Source organism: Athene cunicularia (assembly GCF_003259725.1).
Source record: "Athene cunicularia isolate RWA chromosome 1 unlocalized genomic scaffold, athCun1 chr1_part2, whole genome shotgun sequence".
NCBI classification, from domain to species: domain Eukaryota; kingdom Metazoa; phylum Chordata; class Aves; order Strigiformes; family Strigidae; genus Athene; species Athene cunicularia.
The window spans coordinates 80,648,461-80,666,947 of record NW_020799092.1 but is presented as its reverse complement, the minus strand read 5'-3'; the positions used below and the strand labels follow the sequence as shown (position 1 = coordinate 80,666,947).

Below are 18,487 nucleotides of genomic sequence, written 5' to 3'. Positions count from 1 at the left end.
GCCCTACAATTCCATTGACTGTAACTGGAGCTTAGAGAGTAGTTCACACCTCATGTCTGAATTTCACATTTCAGTGAGCCATTACTGACCATTTTAGCCCAGAAAAGATGTCAGAGGACTGCTGCTTTGCAAAATGGGAGAAATCTTTAGAACTCTCCTGGAAAAGCACAGCTACTTCTGCTCTCTGGTAGGCCCACACCCTTTCAATCAGCAATTTTGGAGAGGGAATGTAGAATTATATTCTGTGAGAAAACTCTGACAGGATTTTACACATCAGTTCTTGCAGGGAATGCCTTAACATAGGTGCTCACTGTACTCACCTTCTGCCCCACCGGTCCTCTTGTTCCAAAAAGCCCCATCGCTCCCTTGGAGCCAGCTTCACCTTTGACTCCCTAAAATTTTAAAATCCCTGTCAAATACATTTTGAGTATCTACTGCTCTTAAGTGACAACCCCCCCCCCCCAAGAGAGACCAGTAGAAAACCTCATGGAGATGGCAGAGAGGATGACAAAAAGCACTGTGTCTATAGCAGACTTCAGCTCCAGGGAGCCCAAAGGTCTGTATGGCAGCCAGGGAATGAAAGCCACCAGCTGCAGAACGGCTTAGCAGAAACCTCAGTGAACTGTCCCGTAAAAAAGTTGGTATTCAGCTAGAGGGACTGAAGAAAAACAAACAGAAAAGGGTCTCAAAGGCTCTGGATGAGCTGCCTCCTTGCCAACACTCAAGTACAAGACCCTGCTGGACTTACTGGTGGTGGAGATGCTACTCTGGGGCTCCATCCAAAGTCATTCAGATATTCAGCCAAGAAGTGTTCTTGCTTTAGGACTTGCTTACATATTTTTTTTTTAATTATAAAGCAATCTGACATATATCATGTATGGGCTTTCATCTGACTTAAAAAACGCCCAGGTATGACGCATGGGAGCATCTCATGGGTTTCCTCTACGGTAGCTGGGGACCTAAGGAAGTGCAATCAGTTGCGGTAAGGACACAATTTGCCTCTTCAGGAGGGACTTGCCCACACTGGGTCAGGCAGTTCCCACCCCAGACTACACGGATTATATAGGTGCCCATGGGAAATCACAGGACGTCTAGCTCAGGCAGCGACGCTGCTGTTGTAGTTATATTTGTTCAGCAGAGTCCCTGTCCTGGGTCAGACTTCTGGAGCAAAAAGCATTAACATAATATGAAAATAGGTATGATTAGCACATGGAGATTTAATCTGTGACTCAGTCTGAGAGTGGGAGAGTTACGCAATTCCTCCCAGCGGAGTGGTGATGGATTGAGACCTGAGACCTCCACAGGGTGCTCTCAAAGAGCAAAGGCAGATGGAGGAGCAGGTGACTCGCTCTGCCACCACCCAGGGGAGAGCCCCGTGTGAAGAACAGGGACAGAGTAGCCAACCAAGCCCTAACAAGAATGCCACAAGAGCTGCAGGGTTTGAAGAAGCACAGCCAGCTCTTGGAGGGAGAGGGAGATGCAGGACTCTTACAGTCCTGCAGTAATTGGATAGTCACTGTTCCCAGAGTGATCCTGTACCACAGGCGTGGTCCCAAAACTAGACTTGACACTTGGTTATCTTGTTCCCAAGCCCCAGTCCAGCATCCTCCTCTCTCTTTCTGTGGTAAATGCTGGGTGAGTGTAGTAAGCACACTGGAAGGAAGGATGCATGTGGCATATTGAAAAGCTTCTTTCCCATAGATGCAGAGATATCGGTCCCTTCCTCACACACTCAGTGACCTTTTGTTGTCTCTCTCAGTCACTTCGGAAGGTTCATACCTTTTCTCCTACAGGCCCATCCTCTCCCTTTTCGCCTTTGTCTCCATCAAAACCTGGCAGACCCTGTTCACCCTGAAAGGTAAAACAGAAATTAGTGGTTTGTGCCTCTCTCCTGGAAGCACCCAGCTCTCAGCCACTGGCTCTGGACCAAAGTTCTGGTTCTCAGTGCTTATCCCAAGCTGTGCTTGGTGCTGATGCCACCAACAGTGGGAAAGGAACAGATTAAAAAGTCAGTAAGAGTCAAACTTACAGGATCTCCTTTACTGCCTTTATAGCCCTGGGGTCCAAAAATAGTCATGGGCTCCCCCTAGAGAAAGGAGACACAGATGTCAGCACACAGTGATCCATGAAATCGTGGGTCCCACTGGATGGAACCACACTTGCTATGATGGACAAAATGGTAATTCACGCATCTGCAATGAAAGTAAAGCATTTCCCAAACTGTGGTCCATATGCTGGGGAAGGAATGTCTGCTCCACAGCACAACATTAATTGTTAAGGTTAGTTACCTTTACTAAATCTATATGATGAACATGAAACAGAAAACTACAAGAAGTCCCAAGGTTGGAGAGTGACTTCGTGCTCCAAAAAATGTTGGGGCCCACTGGCATTACCACAGTCTAAATGTCATAGCTGGAAATGGAGCTATGCATGGCATGAGCCCGAGGTTCAGTTCCTGCTCCAAGGCTGTCAGTGGTGGCATGGGTTCATCTCTGACATGGTGCCTTGGGTCCTTTGCCACTCTGTGTCACTCAGGATGTCAAGGTTTGCATCTCGGGTGTGGGAGCTGACCACAGGCAGGATGATGAACGGGTCTACTCGTGGTGTCCTGATTTATGAACCAGAGTTGGAGTTAAGCAAGGGGACTTAGGGCACCCCTCAGAGGTAGTTTTTGGAGGATCAGATCCCCAAACTGTCATCCTGAGAGAGCCAGTAGCTACAGGCATGCAGTAACCCCATGGACATACCCACAGCAAGACTATTTATCAGTTCAGCAGCTGAGGAGGAACATTGTGCTCCTCAGAGAGTGAAGAAACTGCAACAAGGCTATTCCCATACAAGAAATGGCTCTGCTCTGGCAAAGCGATGGCTGTGTCTCCAAAGTGGTGATGCTGCCCACAGTTTGGAGTGAAGAGGGGTGAAGCCAGTTTCTAAATGGGCAACTGTAGCCCATTTGAAAAGGACTCCCTTTGCACCAGCTCTCTTCAGTGTGGCAAACATCCCTGTTTAGGGTGACAGTGCCTTGCTGCTGGAGTCTTAACAACCACATGTCAATCAATATTCCCCAAACTTTGAAAATATTTTGCAGTTTATCCAACCATCACCATCGTCATAAGACCCTGATCCAATTCTCTATACCCTTCTGCTTCCCTGCTCTGGAGGATCTCTAATGGAGACAGGATGGGGCTCAAACAATTTTGGGAACAAAAAAGGAGAATAAAGATCCCGTGGCTTAATCCAATACATAGCACAGGCTCTGGGATTCAGGCAGTTACTCCTGTATTGATCACGGGAGAATTGGAAAGAAAGTTAAGTTGCAGTCATGTGGGACAAACCCAAGACAATTAGCCCCCGCTCTCCTGTTTAATCTCGCACTCCACCTTATATTTTATTAAGGTATTCTTTGGAAAATGCATTACAATTCCTTCAGCTTGGAAAGTGTTCTGGGGCCTCTTCATGAAGCAGATTAAGAATTCATTTGTCTCTGGAGCGAGTCCCCTTTGAAAGTAGCTTCCTCAGAGACAAATCAGCCTTAATCATTTAATACTGCATGACTCAAAGGCAGGATCGTCATGTAGGTTTTCTAAAACTCATTTTCTAACAAGCCATTTCAGCCAGGAAGGAAGTTAACAAAGCACTGGGCAGAAGTTCAGCATTTTCTGTGCATTTTCCAGAAGCGCTTGGGGAGTTATTTTCGCATTAACTTCTATGAGCCAGCTCAGGCTTTTTAAGATTGCAGTATGCTTTGGGGTGAGCTGGTGATACCAAAATCAGTGGAAATTTTCTTCCTCCCTTAATTCACAGGTGGCATTTTGTGCCCCACCAAATTGGGGGGGGGAAAAAAATGAACATTTTTTTTGTTGTTTTGTAGGATCCTATCAAAACTATCACACAAGCTCAGCTTGGAGCCGTGTGTCCAGTGCAAGGATGGCATCAACAAAGTGGATTGAAACTGGCTGGAGACCCCCGAGGGGGACATCTACGTGTTGTCTTCCACTACCTACGTAGGTGTACAACATAGAGAGGATGGATTCAGGCTCTCCTTGGAGGCACACAGTGAAGGGACAAGTTGCAACAAAGGGAAACTCCTGTTAGACAGAAGGAAAAACATCTTCACCCTCAGGGTGGCCAGATGCCTGAGCAAGGACACAGACACGCACACACAAGGCCCTGAGCTTCAAATCCCGAAGATTTCATTGGCACATGGATGGCACTGGACACACCACCACGGATCGAAGCAGGATTGAAAGTCCTCTTCAGTGAAAGGCATTTGTACCCATCACCTGGGAACCTTGCCCAGCACTCCACGCTGGGTGGGCCACACTCACCCACATGTAACGATGTGAATCCTGTAGGATCATTAAGGCCCCAGATATTTGAAAACACATATAAATATATTTTTTTATCATTTATGCCTCTATCTTGTAAGATCACTGACTCATTTAAATAACTGACCATCTGGTAACTATAAAATCCTGAAAACCTTTTACCCCATCTGCCCCAGAAAAATCACAATCTGCAATGTCCTTACTCTTTCTCCCTTGGGTCCCAGAAGTCCCCGATCACCCTGAACACAGGAAAGAAAAAAGACAGTGAGTGATTTCCTTTTTTACTCACACTTCTTGTGTTGCTCAGTCCACCGATTCACACTCCAAGCCACTAAGATCTATCACAGTTGGAAGTCAGTTCCTCTGGGCACTCTCCAAAATGATTTGCTTACCACAAGAAACTGTGTACAACTAGAATTTATAGCGTTGACAAAAAATAAAGACCCAGAGGACTGAAGCGCTTTGCCTGACTCCATGCTCAGCGCATCCATTGATGTGGAGCTACTGCTGGATTTTGACCTCCCAATGGGATGCAGCATCTCTGTGCTGCAGGGACGTGCCTACACTACATCTAGGGTGGGATGGCATCCTATATAATACAGGATTTCCCAAATTTCAACCTCCAATTGGCATGTTTTACTGAGAGCGTATGAAATAGTAGCTGTTCCTGGAAGATTTTTATAATGGGCATGGTAACATGAGACTGAAGGACTCATTCCCGATGGCATCTTGTAACCTTCTCCAGTGCTCAAGACTGCTGTGGTGACAGCAGGAGAAGGGGGAGGCTGCAAGGATGAGGTGGGGAGAGGCTTTAAAACTGCACTTGAACTTCTGAGTGGCAGAGCTGTATGTGGATCTCTCCCCCGGTGTCCCATGGCACATCCCTTATATTTGGGGTGCAGTTCTCAGCACTGCACTTCCCAAGGGTGGCAAGGGGGATGTAGCAGGAGACCGAGGGGACTCCTGCTCACCGATGCAAATGAAGGGGTATGTGTTGCCTGGTGGGCAGTCATCATCCTGCTGATGCTGTAGGACATCTGCTCCCTAGCCCTCTTCCCCCAAGCCGGCACATTTGAGGATCAACCAGAGCATACCAGGGGTCCTTCTCTGTCCAACCTCCCAAATTTCCTTCCAAAGATGTCCTGGGCATGCACCTTCATCTCAGCCCAGCCATTACAGAGGGCTGCTAATGCCACTTTATGCTTCCACACGCTGATCGAGGTCCTCTCCCAGTCCACCCCCAGAAGATGCTGGGATTATCCCTGCTGTTTTAACAGGGGCATGAGTAGTGTGGGCTGCTGCAGAGAAAGGCTCCCCAAAATGGTGCCTACTTCAGGGCACTGCGTAGATAAAATAACTGTTGCTTACTCTTTCTCCTTTCACACCTGGCAAGCCTTTTAGACCCTGTAAGAACATAAAACAGCATGTGAAGATAAATACTAGAAGGGGCAAGGTGTTAGGAAAGAGCAGCCTCCACTCAAAGGCAGAGCTGCCTCCAAGGATGGTCTTCACCATGGAGAAGGTGCTGACAGGACTGGCACAGGAGCCTCTACTGTTCTTTCCTTCCCCCAAGAACAATTTGAGGAGGAGTGAATCACACTGGTGCAAAGAGAAAATTTAGCCTTAAGTTTCTGCCCTGCCCACCATTGAGTCTGGGGCAAAACTCAGGATCTTTTGGCAGATGTATAAATTTAACCAACCTTCCCCATTTTGAAAGCTGTGTACTGTGATTTCATTACCCTTAACATTAACAAGAGGCAGCTCCCACCTCTCACAGACCATAGGGGAAGGGTTGATCCCAGAGGACTCCTCCTAGGTGAAGGTGATGGGGATCCCCAGATGCCCCCAGGGCAGGACTGAGACCCTGGGGACAGAGCCAGGATGGGAACCACACGTGGAGAGCTGAAAAGCCATGGTGGTTACCCCAGGTGTAACCCATTTGCAAAATTGGGGGCTGGTGACCTCCTATGAAAATGTAGAGAGGTGGCACCTTCCACCTGCAGAACTGGCAGCTCATCACGGGGGTAGGCATGGACAGGATGGATGAGGAGGAGACAGCGCAGACATTTCTCAAAGGGCACAAAACCTGGGCTTTGCCACCCTCCTGTGCCCTGCACTGCTGCTCTGACTACCGGGACACATCGGGCTCTCGTGGTGTAAGGGCTCGTTTTGCTGAGAATCAACCTTTCAGGGGTGAGACCTCAGGGTGAAACCTGGTACTGCGACCACTCTGGGCCTTCTGAGGAACTTCCTGCTCATAGTAACAGATCCATTCCATTAGAGATAATAATAGCCTAATAAATAGTCTAATAAATAAAAGGGTGTTTGTCAGAATACTGGTTGTGATCTGCGTCTCCCCTGACTCAGTCTCTGATCAGTGAAAAGGGAATTTACAACAGACCAAGACCCTGAAATTCACGCAGGCAAGCAGACCTGACAGAGAACAGAGACAGTGATATTTCGGGCGGATTTCAAAAGCAGCCTGTAGATGAGTCAGCCAAATGGACAAGAGCATAAAGCAATTGTGCTCTGCATGACACCTCATGTCTCACAGCTGCCTACAGGACTTACACTCATTCATCCCAACACGAGATCAGAATTCAGGTTCCCAAAGTCTCTACTTTTCACTGAAAGCATCAACCCGTTTATTCTTTTTTTTTTTTTTCATTGCTCATGGGGATTTCGCCAGCCCTGGGTCCACTGTTGTGCATGCTGTAAAATCAACCCTCTGTGCTATTTTAACACTCACCATCATGCCAGTGGGGCCCCGGACTCCCACGATGCCCTCATCACCCTGTTAAGATGGAAAGGGAGAGTGATGACCATCAGCAAAGAGAAATGCAACATGCCAGTCCCAACTCTTCAAACCATCCCACTGGGGACAACAGGAATTAAACAGGCAGAAGCCAAGATCCTCGAAGGAATTTTCCAACCTCTTCACTTAATACCTCCAGAAGGTGCCTTAATGCTCCGATAGACCTGGATCAAAGAGCCTTAAGGGTTTGAGATCATCCACACGTCGCTGCAGGTAGACAATGCAGCGCTTAGAGAATGATGCTTTGGTCAGACTGAAGCTTCAAGCTTCAGCTTCTCCTCAGTCCCTGAGAGAAACAGGTATTTGTGAGATGATCTGCACATGATTTAGCATGATATAAATCACTCCAGAAAGGCATCTCTTCCTCTCTGTTGGTATAGAGAGGCCCTGGAAGGACTAGCTCAGAAGAAGCCATCTGAGGCTGGATGACCTGGTGTGTCCCTCTCCAGGATGTACTCACAAAGGCATGTCCAACAAGGGACAGAGGTCTGAGACGTTCCTGGGACAGAAAGATTTCTCCCCCCAGCTTAGAGGGCCCAGTAGTTTTAGGCTCAACTCATAACTCATTGCTGAACATGATTTCAGCAGGACTCAATAGACAAGGCAGTCAGGAATTCACCTGGAACTCATACTATTGACTTTCAGAAGGAAGAGGCCACCAGTCAATGGCTCAACAGTGAACTGTGACTTTAGAGACCAATGTGAGGCTTATCTTCAAGCCCAGCTGTGGTTTCCAGATGCTGCAGATCTTGTTCTGAGCCTCCCTTTAAGTGTGCTATTGGCTTCTTACAAACCTCACTACGAGGGGTAGCTGTGCTGGTGGGTACGTGAAGTCCTTTTATGACCTCCCTAGGTAGATCCTACAAGACTTACCTGTCTTTAAGATGCCTAGATGTAGGCACCATCCTGTGAAGCCAAATTTAGATCTCTCACCAGTATAATCCGAAATTCTGTGATTCACTTTAGATTTATGCTGGAGTCAGAAGAGCAGAAACATTATTTCATCATTTCCTTCAGATAATGAAGCTTGAGTGAGGTTTACCCCAGACCTTTCACAGCTGTTGACATTCTCATTAAGTGTTTTGTCTCAGGGGCCTCACTGAACAGTTCTGCTGGCAGATGGGGAGTTTGTCTAAATGGATTGCAGCATAAAATCAGTTTATTCGTGGAACAGCCACAGAAGCAGCAAATTGAAACATGGCTTCTGATTACAACTCAGGACGGTCCCCCTGGGGTCTTTGTCAGGAGACCAAGACTTCTCAGCAGCATGAGCAAAAGTGAACATTATTGCTCCAAGGATGATGGGAGCTGGTTTCCCTCTACCAGGACAATAAGGAGGGAAGAGGGGAGTGAGGATAAAAAAGTTGGAAACTGATTTCTGAACGAGTTTGTAGGTAGCATGCCCAAAACATACAAAACAGAGGTGGTTCCTCAGCAAGCTGCTAGGATGAAAACACACAGAAGTAGAGGTGTAGATATTGCCTCGATGCTCCCAACTATCCAGTGAGAGCACAGCCAACACAGCTGGTGGGGCAGGATTCACTTGGCCATGCAGTTAGCCAATGTGACCTGCGATGCTAGAGGGTGTCTAATTATGGAGAAGATGTTAATTGCAACCTGTGGACAGATTCTGGTCAGTGCCAGCTCCAGCTGGGCATAACAGTGTCCATCATCTCCTAATCTGGCTGATAAAAAATGAAGGAGGGCTCTGAAGTCAGCCCTTTGGACATCTTCTAAGATGGGTGAGTGAGAAGTGATGGTGTAAAGCTGCCTCCAAATGAGAGTGGGCTGCAAAAAGCCAAGCCAGGAACATTTATGGAGGGACCTACCCGAGGGCCAGGCAGTCCACGAGGACCTCTTGGGCCAGCTGCTCCAATGCCAATTTCTCCCTGCAGAACAGAGAACCCCAGAGATCTCATTCAGAGCAAGAACCCCACATCCATGATTGCTGATTAGTTTGGCCATGATTTAAAAGTTAGAAAGAGTCAGGAGACTCGCTGCCATTGACTTTCTGCTGCTCTCTCTGGAGGAAGCACCAGCCACCAAGAAGGGCATAAGGGTGAAAGAGGGATGAAGGGCTTGGATGGGGCCAGGGATAAGGAGCCAGGGGAGGGCAGTGTACTGTCCCATTGCCACCCCAGGAGCTCAACTGCTTGTGACCTGCCTGGTAAGTTGGCACTGACCTTGTTGCCTTTGGGTCCAGGTATCCCGGGAATCCCCTGTAGGACAAAACAGAAGGGAAGACTTTGCTTTGCAAGTCCTCAATGCTTTCCTGTCCCAGTGCTCTAAGAGGGTGAAAGCACACCCAGCCCAGGTACCAGAGCCTCAATTTCCCCCCCAGCCATCCCTCTGATGCTCAAAAGGCACAGGGACAGTGTACAAGTCACCTCTTTTCCTGGGGATCCTGATGGTCCTGTGGGCCCAGCAAATCCATTCCGGCCTCTCTTCCCACGCTCCCCCTTGGAAACAAAATCCTTTAAGAAGGAGAACACCCTGATGGGAAAAATCCTGCTTTCACCCATCCAGACAGAAAGCAGGAGCTGGTGCCCCCAGGGGTTCCCTGCAGTGGCAGCAAGCAGGAGGAACAGACTCCTTGTGTGTGACTCTTGTTGTTGAGGAGACCTTGAGTTTAGTTTCATCGCTGTCCCCCACTCCCCCTCCAGCTAAGCCTCCATGTCCCTGCAATAAGACTTACCCAACCCACTGGTCCCTCTGTTCCCACGGGCTAACGACCACAAACCCTTTTCTGTCCTCTCCTGTGCTATCACCACCCCTTTTCTTCCCAGTTGTCTCATCAAGCCACATCACTAAATTTAAAAGATCAGGTCTCTCAGCCTGCTTGAAGCTCCACTGTTCCGTGTTGTTGGTTTTTTGTTTTTTTTTTTAACTTGAAGGACATCCACCTGCACCAAATCTTCTGGATACTTTTTTCCCTAACAACACCAGTTGGCCTAATAAATGCTGTTACTTCTCCATTTGCAACCAGGCTTTGCTCCTGTTTTTCTTCACTGACTACGTATAGGCTCAGGGTCTGGAAACCTGGATGGGTGGGAATGTGACCCACGGTGGGCATCCGACATAGACAGTCTCAGCAGGGCCATCGTTGTTCTCACCTCGAGGTGGCTAACACAACACATGCTGTCCCCTCACTGCACACCACCTACCTTCTGTCCTGGCATCCCGGGCAGACCTGGAGCCCCTCTGTCCCCCTGTGACCCGGGGGTGCCAGCATTGCCACGAATGCCCTGGATGCCCTGAGCTCCTGGAGGTCCTGGGGACCCTGGCTCACCCTGTTGAGCGAATAACAAGGAATTTGGATTTACTGACCCCTTAAAGGTCCTGGAAAAAGCCTGAGGTGTATCCTTGAATTCACACAACCAGTTCACAGAACTGGGGATGACTCCACCAGCTCTGGTCCATAAGAGAGGTCCTAGGGCTGGAGAAGGGCTGTACCATGGCTTGCTAAGCAGGGAGCCCTTACCTGCAGACCTTCAGAGCTCTCCAGTGAATTCAAACCCTGGAGACCTGCAACATCCCAAGGGATCACAGAAACACATCTGTGCTGAGAGCACAATTCCCTGGATTTTTTTTAGTCATATTTCACAGCCTGATCTAGCTGAAGGTGTCCCTGCTCACTGCAAGGGGATTGGACTAGATGACCTTTAAAAGTCCTTTCCAACCCAAACCATTCTATGGTCTATTCTATTTATGCTCTGGGCTTCATCTGCTTTGAAATGGCCCTTTGGAGGACACAGAGCACTCCGTCTGTCCCAGACCCACGTCACAGTGTTCCTGCCTTCCCCGGCTGGGACTGGTTTTGGTGCTTTATCTTTGTAGCCACAGTCAGTGCTCAATACCCAGTGGTGGAAAGCAACGACTACAAAGAGAAAGATCCAAAAAAACCCAAGTGAGATCCTATCTAGAAGAGAAGAAAGGCTTACCTTAAATCCAGGTGTCCCAGCCTGACCAACGGGACCTCTAAACCCAATTCCTGGTTCTCCCTGTGAAGAGAAGAAGATCAGGACAAATCAAGATCACTCCTTCCATTATGGGCCCTTCGAAATGAGGACTTGCTTCATGCTGCTCCCTGGACACCCAGCTGAAGTCCCTCAGAGCTGATCCTACACTGAGGGTTTCTACAGAGCCCTCACTGACCATCACATCTCCTCTAGATGATGTGAAGTCTTATCTGACCTGGAGAGACAAAGCTGCTGAGAGCAACGAAACAGCTTTAGAAAAGAGGGAACTCAGTTGCAGGAATGTTACAGGAGGTGGTATCAGAGGACTGTGGGTGAGAGTCTCACCTTTTGACATTACTTCTTTATAAGGTGAGTGTCCTGTCTATGTGAGCCATCTGAAGTCCTCTAGTCAACAGAGAGACGCCGAGTCCCCAGTGAGGAACTGGCCACAGAGCCCACATCTCGAGATGGGACACCTGGACACCTCCCCCTGAGATTTAGGAGGTTAGGTGTAGCAAAAGGAGGAGGGAGAGCAGGAGGCAAGGTCTCAGAGTGCAAGAAGAGACGCCCCTGATGGCAGTACCAATGTTGTTCTTTACCTTTTGACCATTTTCACCCCTGTCTCCTTTGGTGCCCTGTGAAATAAAGACACAGTTACCAAGCTTGTGCAAGAGGTCTTGTGAAGTACCACCTCAGTGCAACCCTGAACAAGAGCAAAGGTTTCCAGTTGTGCTCTGGAGCAACTGGCCCCTTTGACCTCCACCTCTTTTCCCCAGAGGAGGTGGGCAGTGGCTGTGTGACCAAGGAAGAGCCAAATGCCCTAACACAGAGCCACGCTGCTCCCAGGAAGGGGATGGAGTACTGGGCTGACCCAGCAGATTTTGACTTTCCTATGGCAATCTCCAGTTCTGGATTTGGGTCACTTAGCTGGTAAACTGTCTTGCTCCAACTGCTGATACTGACTTCACAGCTCACCTTTTCTCCAGGTTCCCCCTTCTCCCCAGGCTGCCCCTGCAAGACAAAAACCATCCATCTTCCAGCCACCTCCTCTCCATCCCTCCCTTCTCATGCCCGTGTCCCCAGGATGCTGCACCACACAGGTGTTTAAATGGTAGCCCATGCGAATCACCCCTTCCCCATCTGGCTGTGCCTTTTAATAACAACCCTGCCTTGTCTGCCTGAATATCTGGGTCCCATCACCCTCGATCTGCCATTTGATCCCTACAAGCCTTTGCTGCCAAAAGTGTTCATGAAAATTTTGGTTTGTATGGTCCTTCTTTGATCCCTATCCTTATCCTAGGGCTAGATTTTGTTTGTCTGTCACCTGGTTTAGCTCAACGATCCAGCAGAAAATGAACATCAGAAAAACACCCTGAATTTTGGCATTTACCCCTGAGCTCGTGGCAGATGATGCGTGTTAGCATTGCTGGAAGGGAGGGAACAGAAACACCCAGCCAGGTTCAGAGATAAAGGGGGGACTGTGGCAATCCCAATTTACATCGGCACAGTCGCCCACAGGCCCTGAATGTCCTCCCCATCAGCATGTCCCCAGCTGCCTCTCCTTTTCCAGACCCTCTCAGCACAGAGAGCCTTCTCCTGGTCTCAGAGGCTCAGGCCAGGAAAGTGCTATTGCTACCTTTTCTCCTTTGTCTCCATGGACTCCTGGAGCTCCCATTTCTCCCTGGAAAACAACAGGCAAGCCCTTCAATTGCAAACATGCGCTGCTACAAGGAATTTTTCCTTCCCTCTATGGACCAGGTGGGTGCTGCCCACATTCCTGCATCAGATTTTGGCAAACTTTGTGGAGGAGCCCCTCATTTCCACCACTTGCATCCCCAGACCAGATTGGGGATGTCCCTGAGCCCATTCCTTCTATCCTGTGCAGTGAAAATGCAGAGAGAGAAAACATAAATTGCAGAGAAAGGGTCAGATATGAGTGGTAAGCTGAGGGTATCCCTGCCCCTGGATGCTGTAGATGTTAAAGGATGAATTTGAGGGAGACAGGAGAGGTCCACAGAAGACAAAAGTATTGAGGATCCCCAAAACACAAAACCAGCTGCAAAACCTTCAAGCCTGGAATCTCTGCTCATTACCAATGGCCAAAACTGTTGATTACTACCTCTTGAACCTACTGGCCTGGCCAATTTTCACCCGTGATTTCTCAGCCTCCATATGAGACTGCTCTGGGAGATGGATCACTATCCTGACTCCCTGAAGGTGCCACTGGGTATCTGCATTAAAAGGTGAACCAAAATCACTGACCTTTTGGCCATGGGAGGGTGGATCTTCTGAGCCAGTTTCTTCTTTCTGTAAGAAAAAAAAAAAGCACATACAGAACCGGGCTGTGGTGTGATGGGAGAAAGGATCAGCTGCATCCTCACCACACGCAGCTGCGATAAGAGGAGTACAACATGAATGCTGTACCTTAATTCTCCTCGGGTGGTCAGGGTCTGGGTACGCCTTGAATTGAAAAAGAAAAAGTGTGAGAGCATTTGAAAAAAGTTTCCACCCTTGTTAGGCAGCAAGTGAGGAGGCTGGAGGCATCTCACAGGGAAGCTGTGTGTTACCGATGAACATGAGAACCCCACTGAATGGCTGTTGGTTGGGTACAGGGTGGCCTCCAGGCTCCTTCTGACCTGCTCCAGCCCAGACGGGACATCTGAGAGCTGGTGTTGCCTGTTGCGTATGGGCTGCCAGGGTCCGTGAACCAAGAGAAGCCTCAATACCAGGCTTTTGGTGATGACCCACCTTAACCATGGCCCTTTAGGGAGGACTATGAGAAGATGTGTTTTCTCACGGAGTGGATGAGCTCAGCTCACTGCTGCCATTCCTCCTGGGAATGCAGGGTGAGGGTTACTCACTGCTTTCCAAGAAATTCATTCAAACTTAGGAAAAATCTGTTGTTCAGAATTTTTCATCCTTACCTCTTTTAAATTTTGTAAAAATCAACTCTTTGCGGTTTCTATTTCTGGTGTATTTGTGCCGATATCAACAATGTAATTGTGCAGGTGTGTCAGAGCTGTATGTGTTTACAAACACACACATATTTTTACACATTTAAGCACACATACAAATATCTCTTGGGACACAAACCACCCTCCAGTTAGGCTGCTTTCCCCACGAAGCAGGTTATTATGTTCCCTTGTTGATTAAGTTTGATTTTCCCCCCTTCTGTTTTCCGAGCATCACGTTTCCCTTGCCAGATACAGGGAGAACAATGTGCTCTGCCAAGAGAGACAGCTTCTGCAGCAGCTGTTTCTTGATTTATTAATATTTATCACTAACCTTTCACACACCCCCTCTACATTTGTCGTGACTTTGCACAAGTGGGCAACTGGGGTTCCCCTTGCCTCCGTGTGTTGGAAGACACCCTTGTATGGGGTTTTCACTCACCGTGGATCCAGATGGGGATTTTCGAGCTCCCGGGGCACCAGGGGGATGAACCTGTGAGGGAGCCAAGAAGGAAGGGTCACTGCTTCCTCCTGGATCACACCGATGGCTCTGCTCTTGCACACAGGCCAGCCTGAAGCTGCTGTGGTGAAACGAGGTCTTTACCATGTGTGTCTCATGCTCAGCAGATCTCCTGGCTCTAACGTGCCTTGGGAGCGCAGAGCCATCGTCTAAACTCACATTTTCCTGGGGGAAGGGAAACAGCATCCTGCTGAGAACTTAATATTATATCTATTATAATAATAATAAATGTTATTTAACACTGTGCAGCTAATTTACTGCCATTACAAAGAAATAAAACCCACCTAAAATATTGCAACGTTGAACTTTAAATACCTCCCTGCACCAGCCATGCCCAAGCAACACACCTGCTATGCATTTAATGTATCTCATTGGAATAAGACAACTATTAATACCTATTAATGTCTACACATTAATCTGCCACTAGGTGATGTTTGCAGTGCTTGTGGTTTTGGCTGATGTATATTTAAGGCACACACAGTAGAGCGTTTACAAATAGTTACTGGTCTGGCTCATAAATTGTTTGTCCTTTTCCATATTAGCAACGGTAAATTATCTACTTGCTGTGGTAAAAATGATAATGTTCCTCACTGCTGGATATCTCAGTGTACAGCAATTATTCTTTGAACCACACAGTGGAAGCACCGCAGTGTAGCTTTGGGGAATATTTTGGTACGAAAGTAAAAAATAAGTGAATTTATTTATAACAAAGGAAAGTTGGGCACCTCCTTGTACCCAAACCCCAACCCTGAGTCCTGCCAGGAGCACATGAAGGAGAGGGAGAAATCAGGATGGGGTGCAGTTATGTAGCACTATTCCCACATTTTTTGTTGCAGAAACAGAGACTTGGATTCATCTCAATTAATTTCACCTAGAAGAATGTGTCGAGACATTCAGATGGTTAAAGTTAAGGGAAAATAAATCCTAACTGAAGGACTTCCAAGAAATGCTGGTTAGTCCAGCCCTGGACATTATGCTGTCAGGTTTTCAGGGATGACAGTCCTGTTTTGCTGGATGAGAATTTCACCTAATGGCTAATGAACCCAAGAAGTTTCTGACTCACCAAAATGCGTAAAGAAAAAAAAAATTATTGTGGTCCAATTAAAATTGTGATTCTTTACTGAAAGATGGTGAGGATGACAGAAGGAGGAATAAAAGACAGGTCAGTGATGTGCTGGCTCATATTGTTCAGGGGAGTGCTCATCTAGGGTGGTTTTTATGGGACTAGCTAGAGAAACATCTCCCCGAGAGATGCAGAGGTGATTAGGGTGGGTCAGATGGCATCATCAGATGAAACCGAGTGAACATTCCTGTCCATCCTGTACCAGGTCACAGCTCATTGCTGTCCTGACTGGCTGTAAAATGCCTGCTGCTCTTCAGCGTGAGCCTATGTTCAACTTACAGACGTGCCAATCGCGTCACAAGGCAGCGGCGAGGCAAGCCCATGGGTTGCCAAGACCTCGCTGAGGTTTTGAAGGTGACCCGTATGCATGCGATCTCATAAAGCTGCCATTTACTGGGGCGGTGGGAAATTGCAGGGGATAATAACTCTCCTTCATTCTGCAATTCCTCTGCAATTTTAGCAGTTTCCGGCTCTGAGGTGCCAGCAATAAGGCACCTCAAAGAAAAGCAGAGAGGCTGCTGCTGCTTTCTAAAGGAATGATTTATTGGTGGCGGGTGACAGTGTAAAAAAGAAAGGAAAAGAGAGGAGGGAGGAAAGGAACAGAAAGAATTAGGGCAAGAAAGCAGAAATAAAAGGGGGAGTAAAAAAAAAAACCAACCAAACAAGAACCACCTTCCTGCAAAGAGGTACAGGAAAGAGAGAAATAGCCAAGGCCAAGAAGATAGCAGGTAGGAAAATTAAGCGACTATGGGTTTATCCACATGGAGACAACCAGGGGTGTTTATCTGAATTAACTCTGAAAATGAGTAAACTTAACTACAGGGGAGCTGGGAGATGGAGGAGGCAGGAATTGGCTGGTACGGTCCCATAACACTCAAGAAGTGGCTTGTCCATGGAAAGAGTAACCAGCTACTTCTTCTCACACGGGCACGTGTACCTGGGCTCATCCTGCCTCCTTATCTCAGTTAATTTGCTTTGGCCATTAACTCCTGCCAGCCAGAAATTGCACCTCCGAGATGAAGCTCTTGGGCTATTACAGGCTGCTTCTCTCTAGAGCCCCATGAACCTTTTAACAGGTAAAATTCGTGATTACAGCTGCTGCCGATGGGAAAACAACTGGCTCCATTTCACTCCCTTTGCTGAGGTCAGTTCGGCTGTGGGAGGCACCAGGAATGAGACGATGCAGGAGCTGCAGGGAGAGAGTGGCTGCTGCCGTTTCCCTGCCTTTGGGCCACACTTATCCTGAGGATAAAGGGGATTTTACATCCAATACAACAGAGGAAAATGCCCTGGGGTGTAGATCCTATTGTGCTAGGGGGTTTGAAGCGCCCTAAAAAACTTTTGGCAGCTGTTCTGTTTTTACAAATGCCCCTGCCAAAATGGAGATGGTTGGACACAAGAGCAAGAAGGGTGGTTCTATGGGCCCATCTTTTCAAACAACCCTTCCTTTGACAGGGAATCCCCCGGGCTGGGATTCAGAGAAAGGTGTCTGGCAATACTGGGCTGCAGGATTGCACCAATAATTATTGCCAAACACGTAGGTGCAGCGTCGCTGTCGGATGACACCGATATTGCACACGCTAATCTATAGGGGCCTTGAACACCAGCCCCAGTGGGATCAGGAGATCATCTCTACGAACCCAAAATGCAAACTTTTCCCCTCCAGCCCCCTGTGCTCTGCTCCTGATAACTCAGGCAGCGACAGACAAGGAATTGCTGCCTCGTCCCATCTCCCTCCAGCCTGCTCCCGGGGTTAATCAGCTTGAGCTCTAATTTCCCATTTGAATTATAAGTCTTTGGTTTCCTCCCTCCAGCTCTCCTGCCTTTTGCTGCAAGATTAAAGAGCCCTTTACCATTTGGTATCTCCTCCCTGCAAAAAAAAAAAATAATCTTGGATGCTGAAATCAAATTATCTTAGCCACCCCGAGTTTGGCTAAAAAATATCTGGTCTTAGGTTTCTTGTGATAAACGAGCCTGTACGCACCTACAAATCACTTTTGTGGTTCTACTCTGCACTTTCCATGGGGCTTTAAAATAAAAAGTGACGTTCCAAACAGGATACAGAGATTGCTTTTGGTCCTTGGGATGCAGCTATGGGGCTTTAAAATAAAAAGTGACATCTCAAAGAGGACACAGAGCTTGCTTTTCGTGCTTGGGATGTAGGGATTAAATTCTGTGATTCTGTAATTAATTGCTTACACCCCTGATGAGTGAGGACAGTTCTTCCTGTCCAAATGTCACATTTGACATGGCCACAGGATCCCTTTTCCTTCCCGATGCCATGGCACCTGGATGTACTTGGCTTCCAGACACCCATAAACAGGGCTCACTCCTGTTTCACGGAGGAGGAAGATGCCGTGGCTGTGGCAGGTTTGATTCATTACATGACACCAGGCAGGGGCACATATTAAGACATGAGGGCTCTGCTCACAAAAAGCATCCAGCATGGGTGAAATCCACGGTTTCAAATGAAGCCAGAGATTCGGTACCTCCCCAGTTTCATGGTCTCCAGGTGCAGGTCCATAGGGACTGGGCTCTACTTGCTTCTGAGAGCAGGACACCAAAAATCTCCCACCTCAGCCAGGGGCTTGCAGCCCAATCCCCAAGAAATGTGGGGGTTTGGGCTCCATCCTCTGGGCTTCCAGATCTCTCTTCCCTTGCCCAGCCAAGGGAAACGGTGCATCCAGGAGGAGAAACAAAGCTGGTGGCAGCTCGGGGCACAGGCCACCATCTCCAGAGCTGCAGTTTACACACACACACACACACGCGCGTGTCGGGGGCGGGGGGGGTG

The 18,487-nt window shown here is 48.1% G+C and overlaps 1 protein-coding gene across 1 annotated transcript in view; it reads right to left on the bottom strand.

Moving 5' to 3' along the window:
* Positions 1-18,487, bottom strand: part of LOC113491400 (collagen alpha-1(VII) chain-like) — a 142,906-nt gene that overhangs the window by 34,479 nt on the left and 89,940 nt on the right. The window contains exons 60-77 of the mRNA XM_026868298.1: positions 14,658-14,738; positions 14,496-14,546; positions 13,527-13,562; positions 13,365-13,409; positions 12,739-12,783; positions 12,078-12,113; positions 11,702-11,737; positions 11,085-11,144; positions 10,308-10,433; positions 9,531-9,602; positions 9,327-9,362; positions 8,973-9,032; positions 7,078-7,122; positions 5,697-5,732; positions 4,532-4,567; positions 2,030-2,086; positions 1,780-1,851; positions 321-392 (exon numbers count right to left, since the gene is read on the bottom strand). Coding sequence (XP_026724099.1) covers positions 321-392; positions 1,780-1,851; positions 2,030-2,086; positions 4,532-4,567; positions 5,697-5,732; positions 7,078-7,122; positions 8,973-9,032; positions 9,327-9,362; positions 9,531-9,602; positions 10,308-10,433; positions 11,085-11,144; positions 11,702-11,737; positions 12,078-12,113; positions 12,739-12,783; positions 13,365-13,409; positions 13,527-13,562; positions 14,496-14,546; positions 14,658-14,738 — 1,002 coding nt within the window. The remainder of the gene's footprint in view (positions 1-320; positions 393-1,779; positions 1,852-2,029; positions 2,087-4,531; positions 4,568-5,696; positions 5,733-7,077; positions 7,123-8,972; positions 9,033-9,326; positions 9,363-9,530; positions 9,603-10,307; positions 10,434-11,084; positions 11,145-11,701; positions 11,738-12,077; positions 12,114-12,738; positions 12,784-13,364; positions 13,410-13,526; positions 13,563-14,495; positions 14,547-14,657; positions 14,739-18,487) is intronic.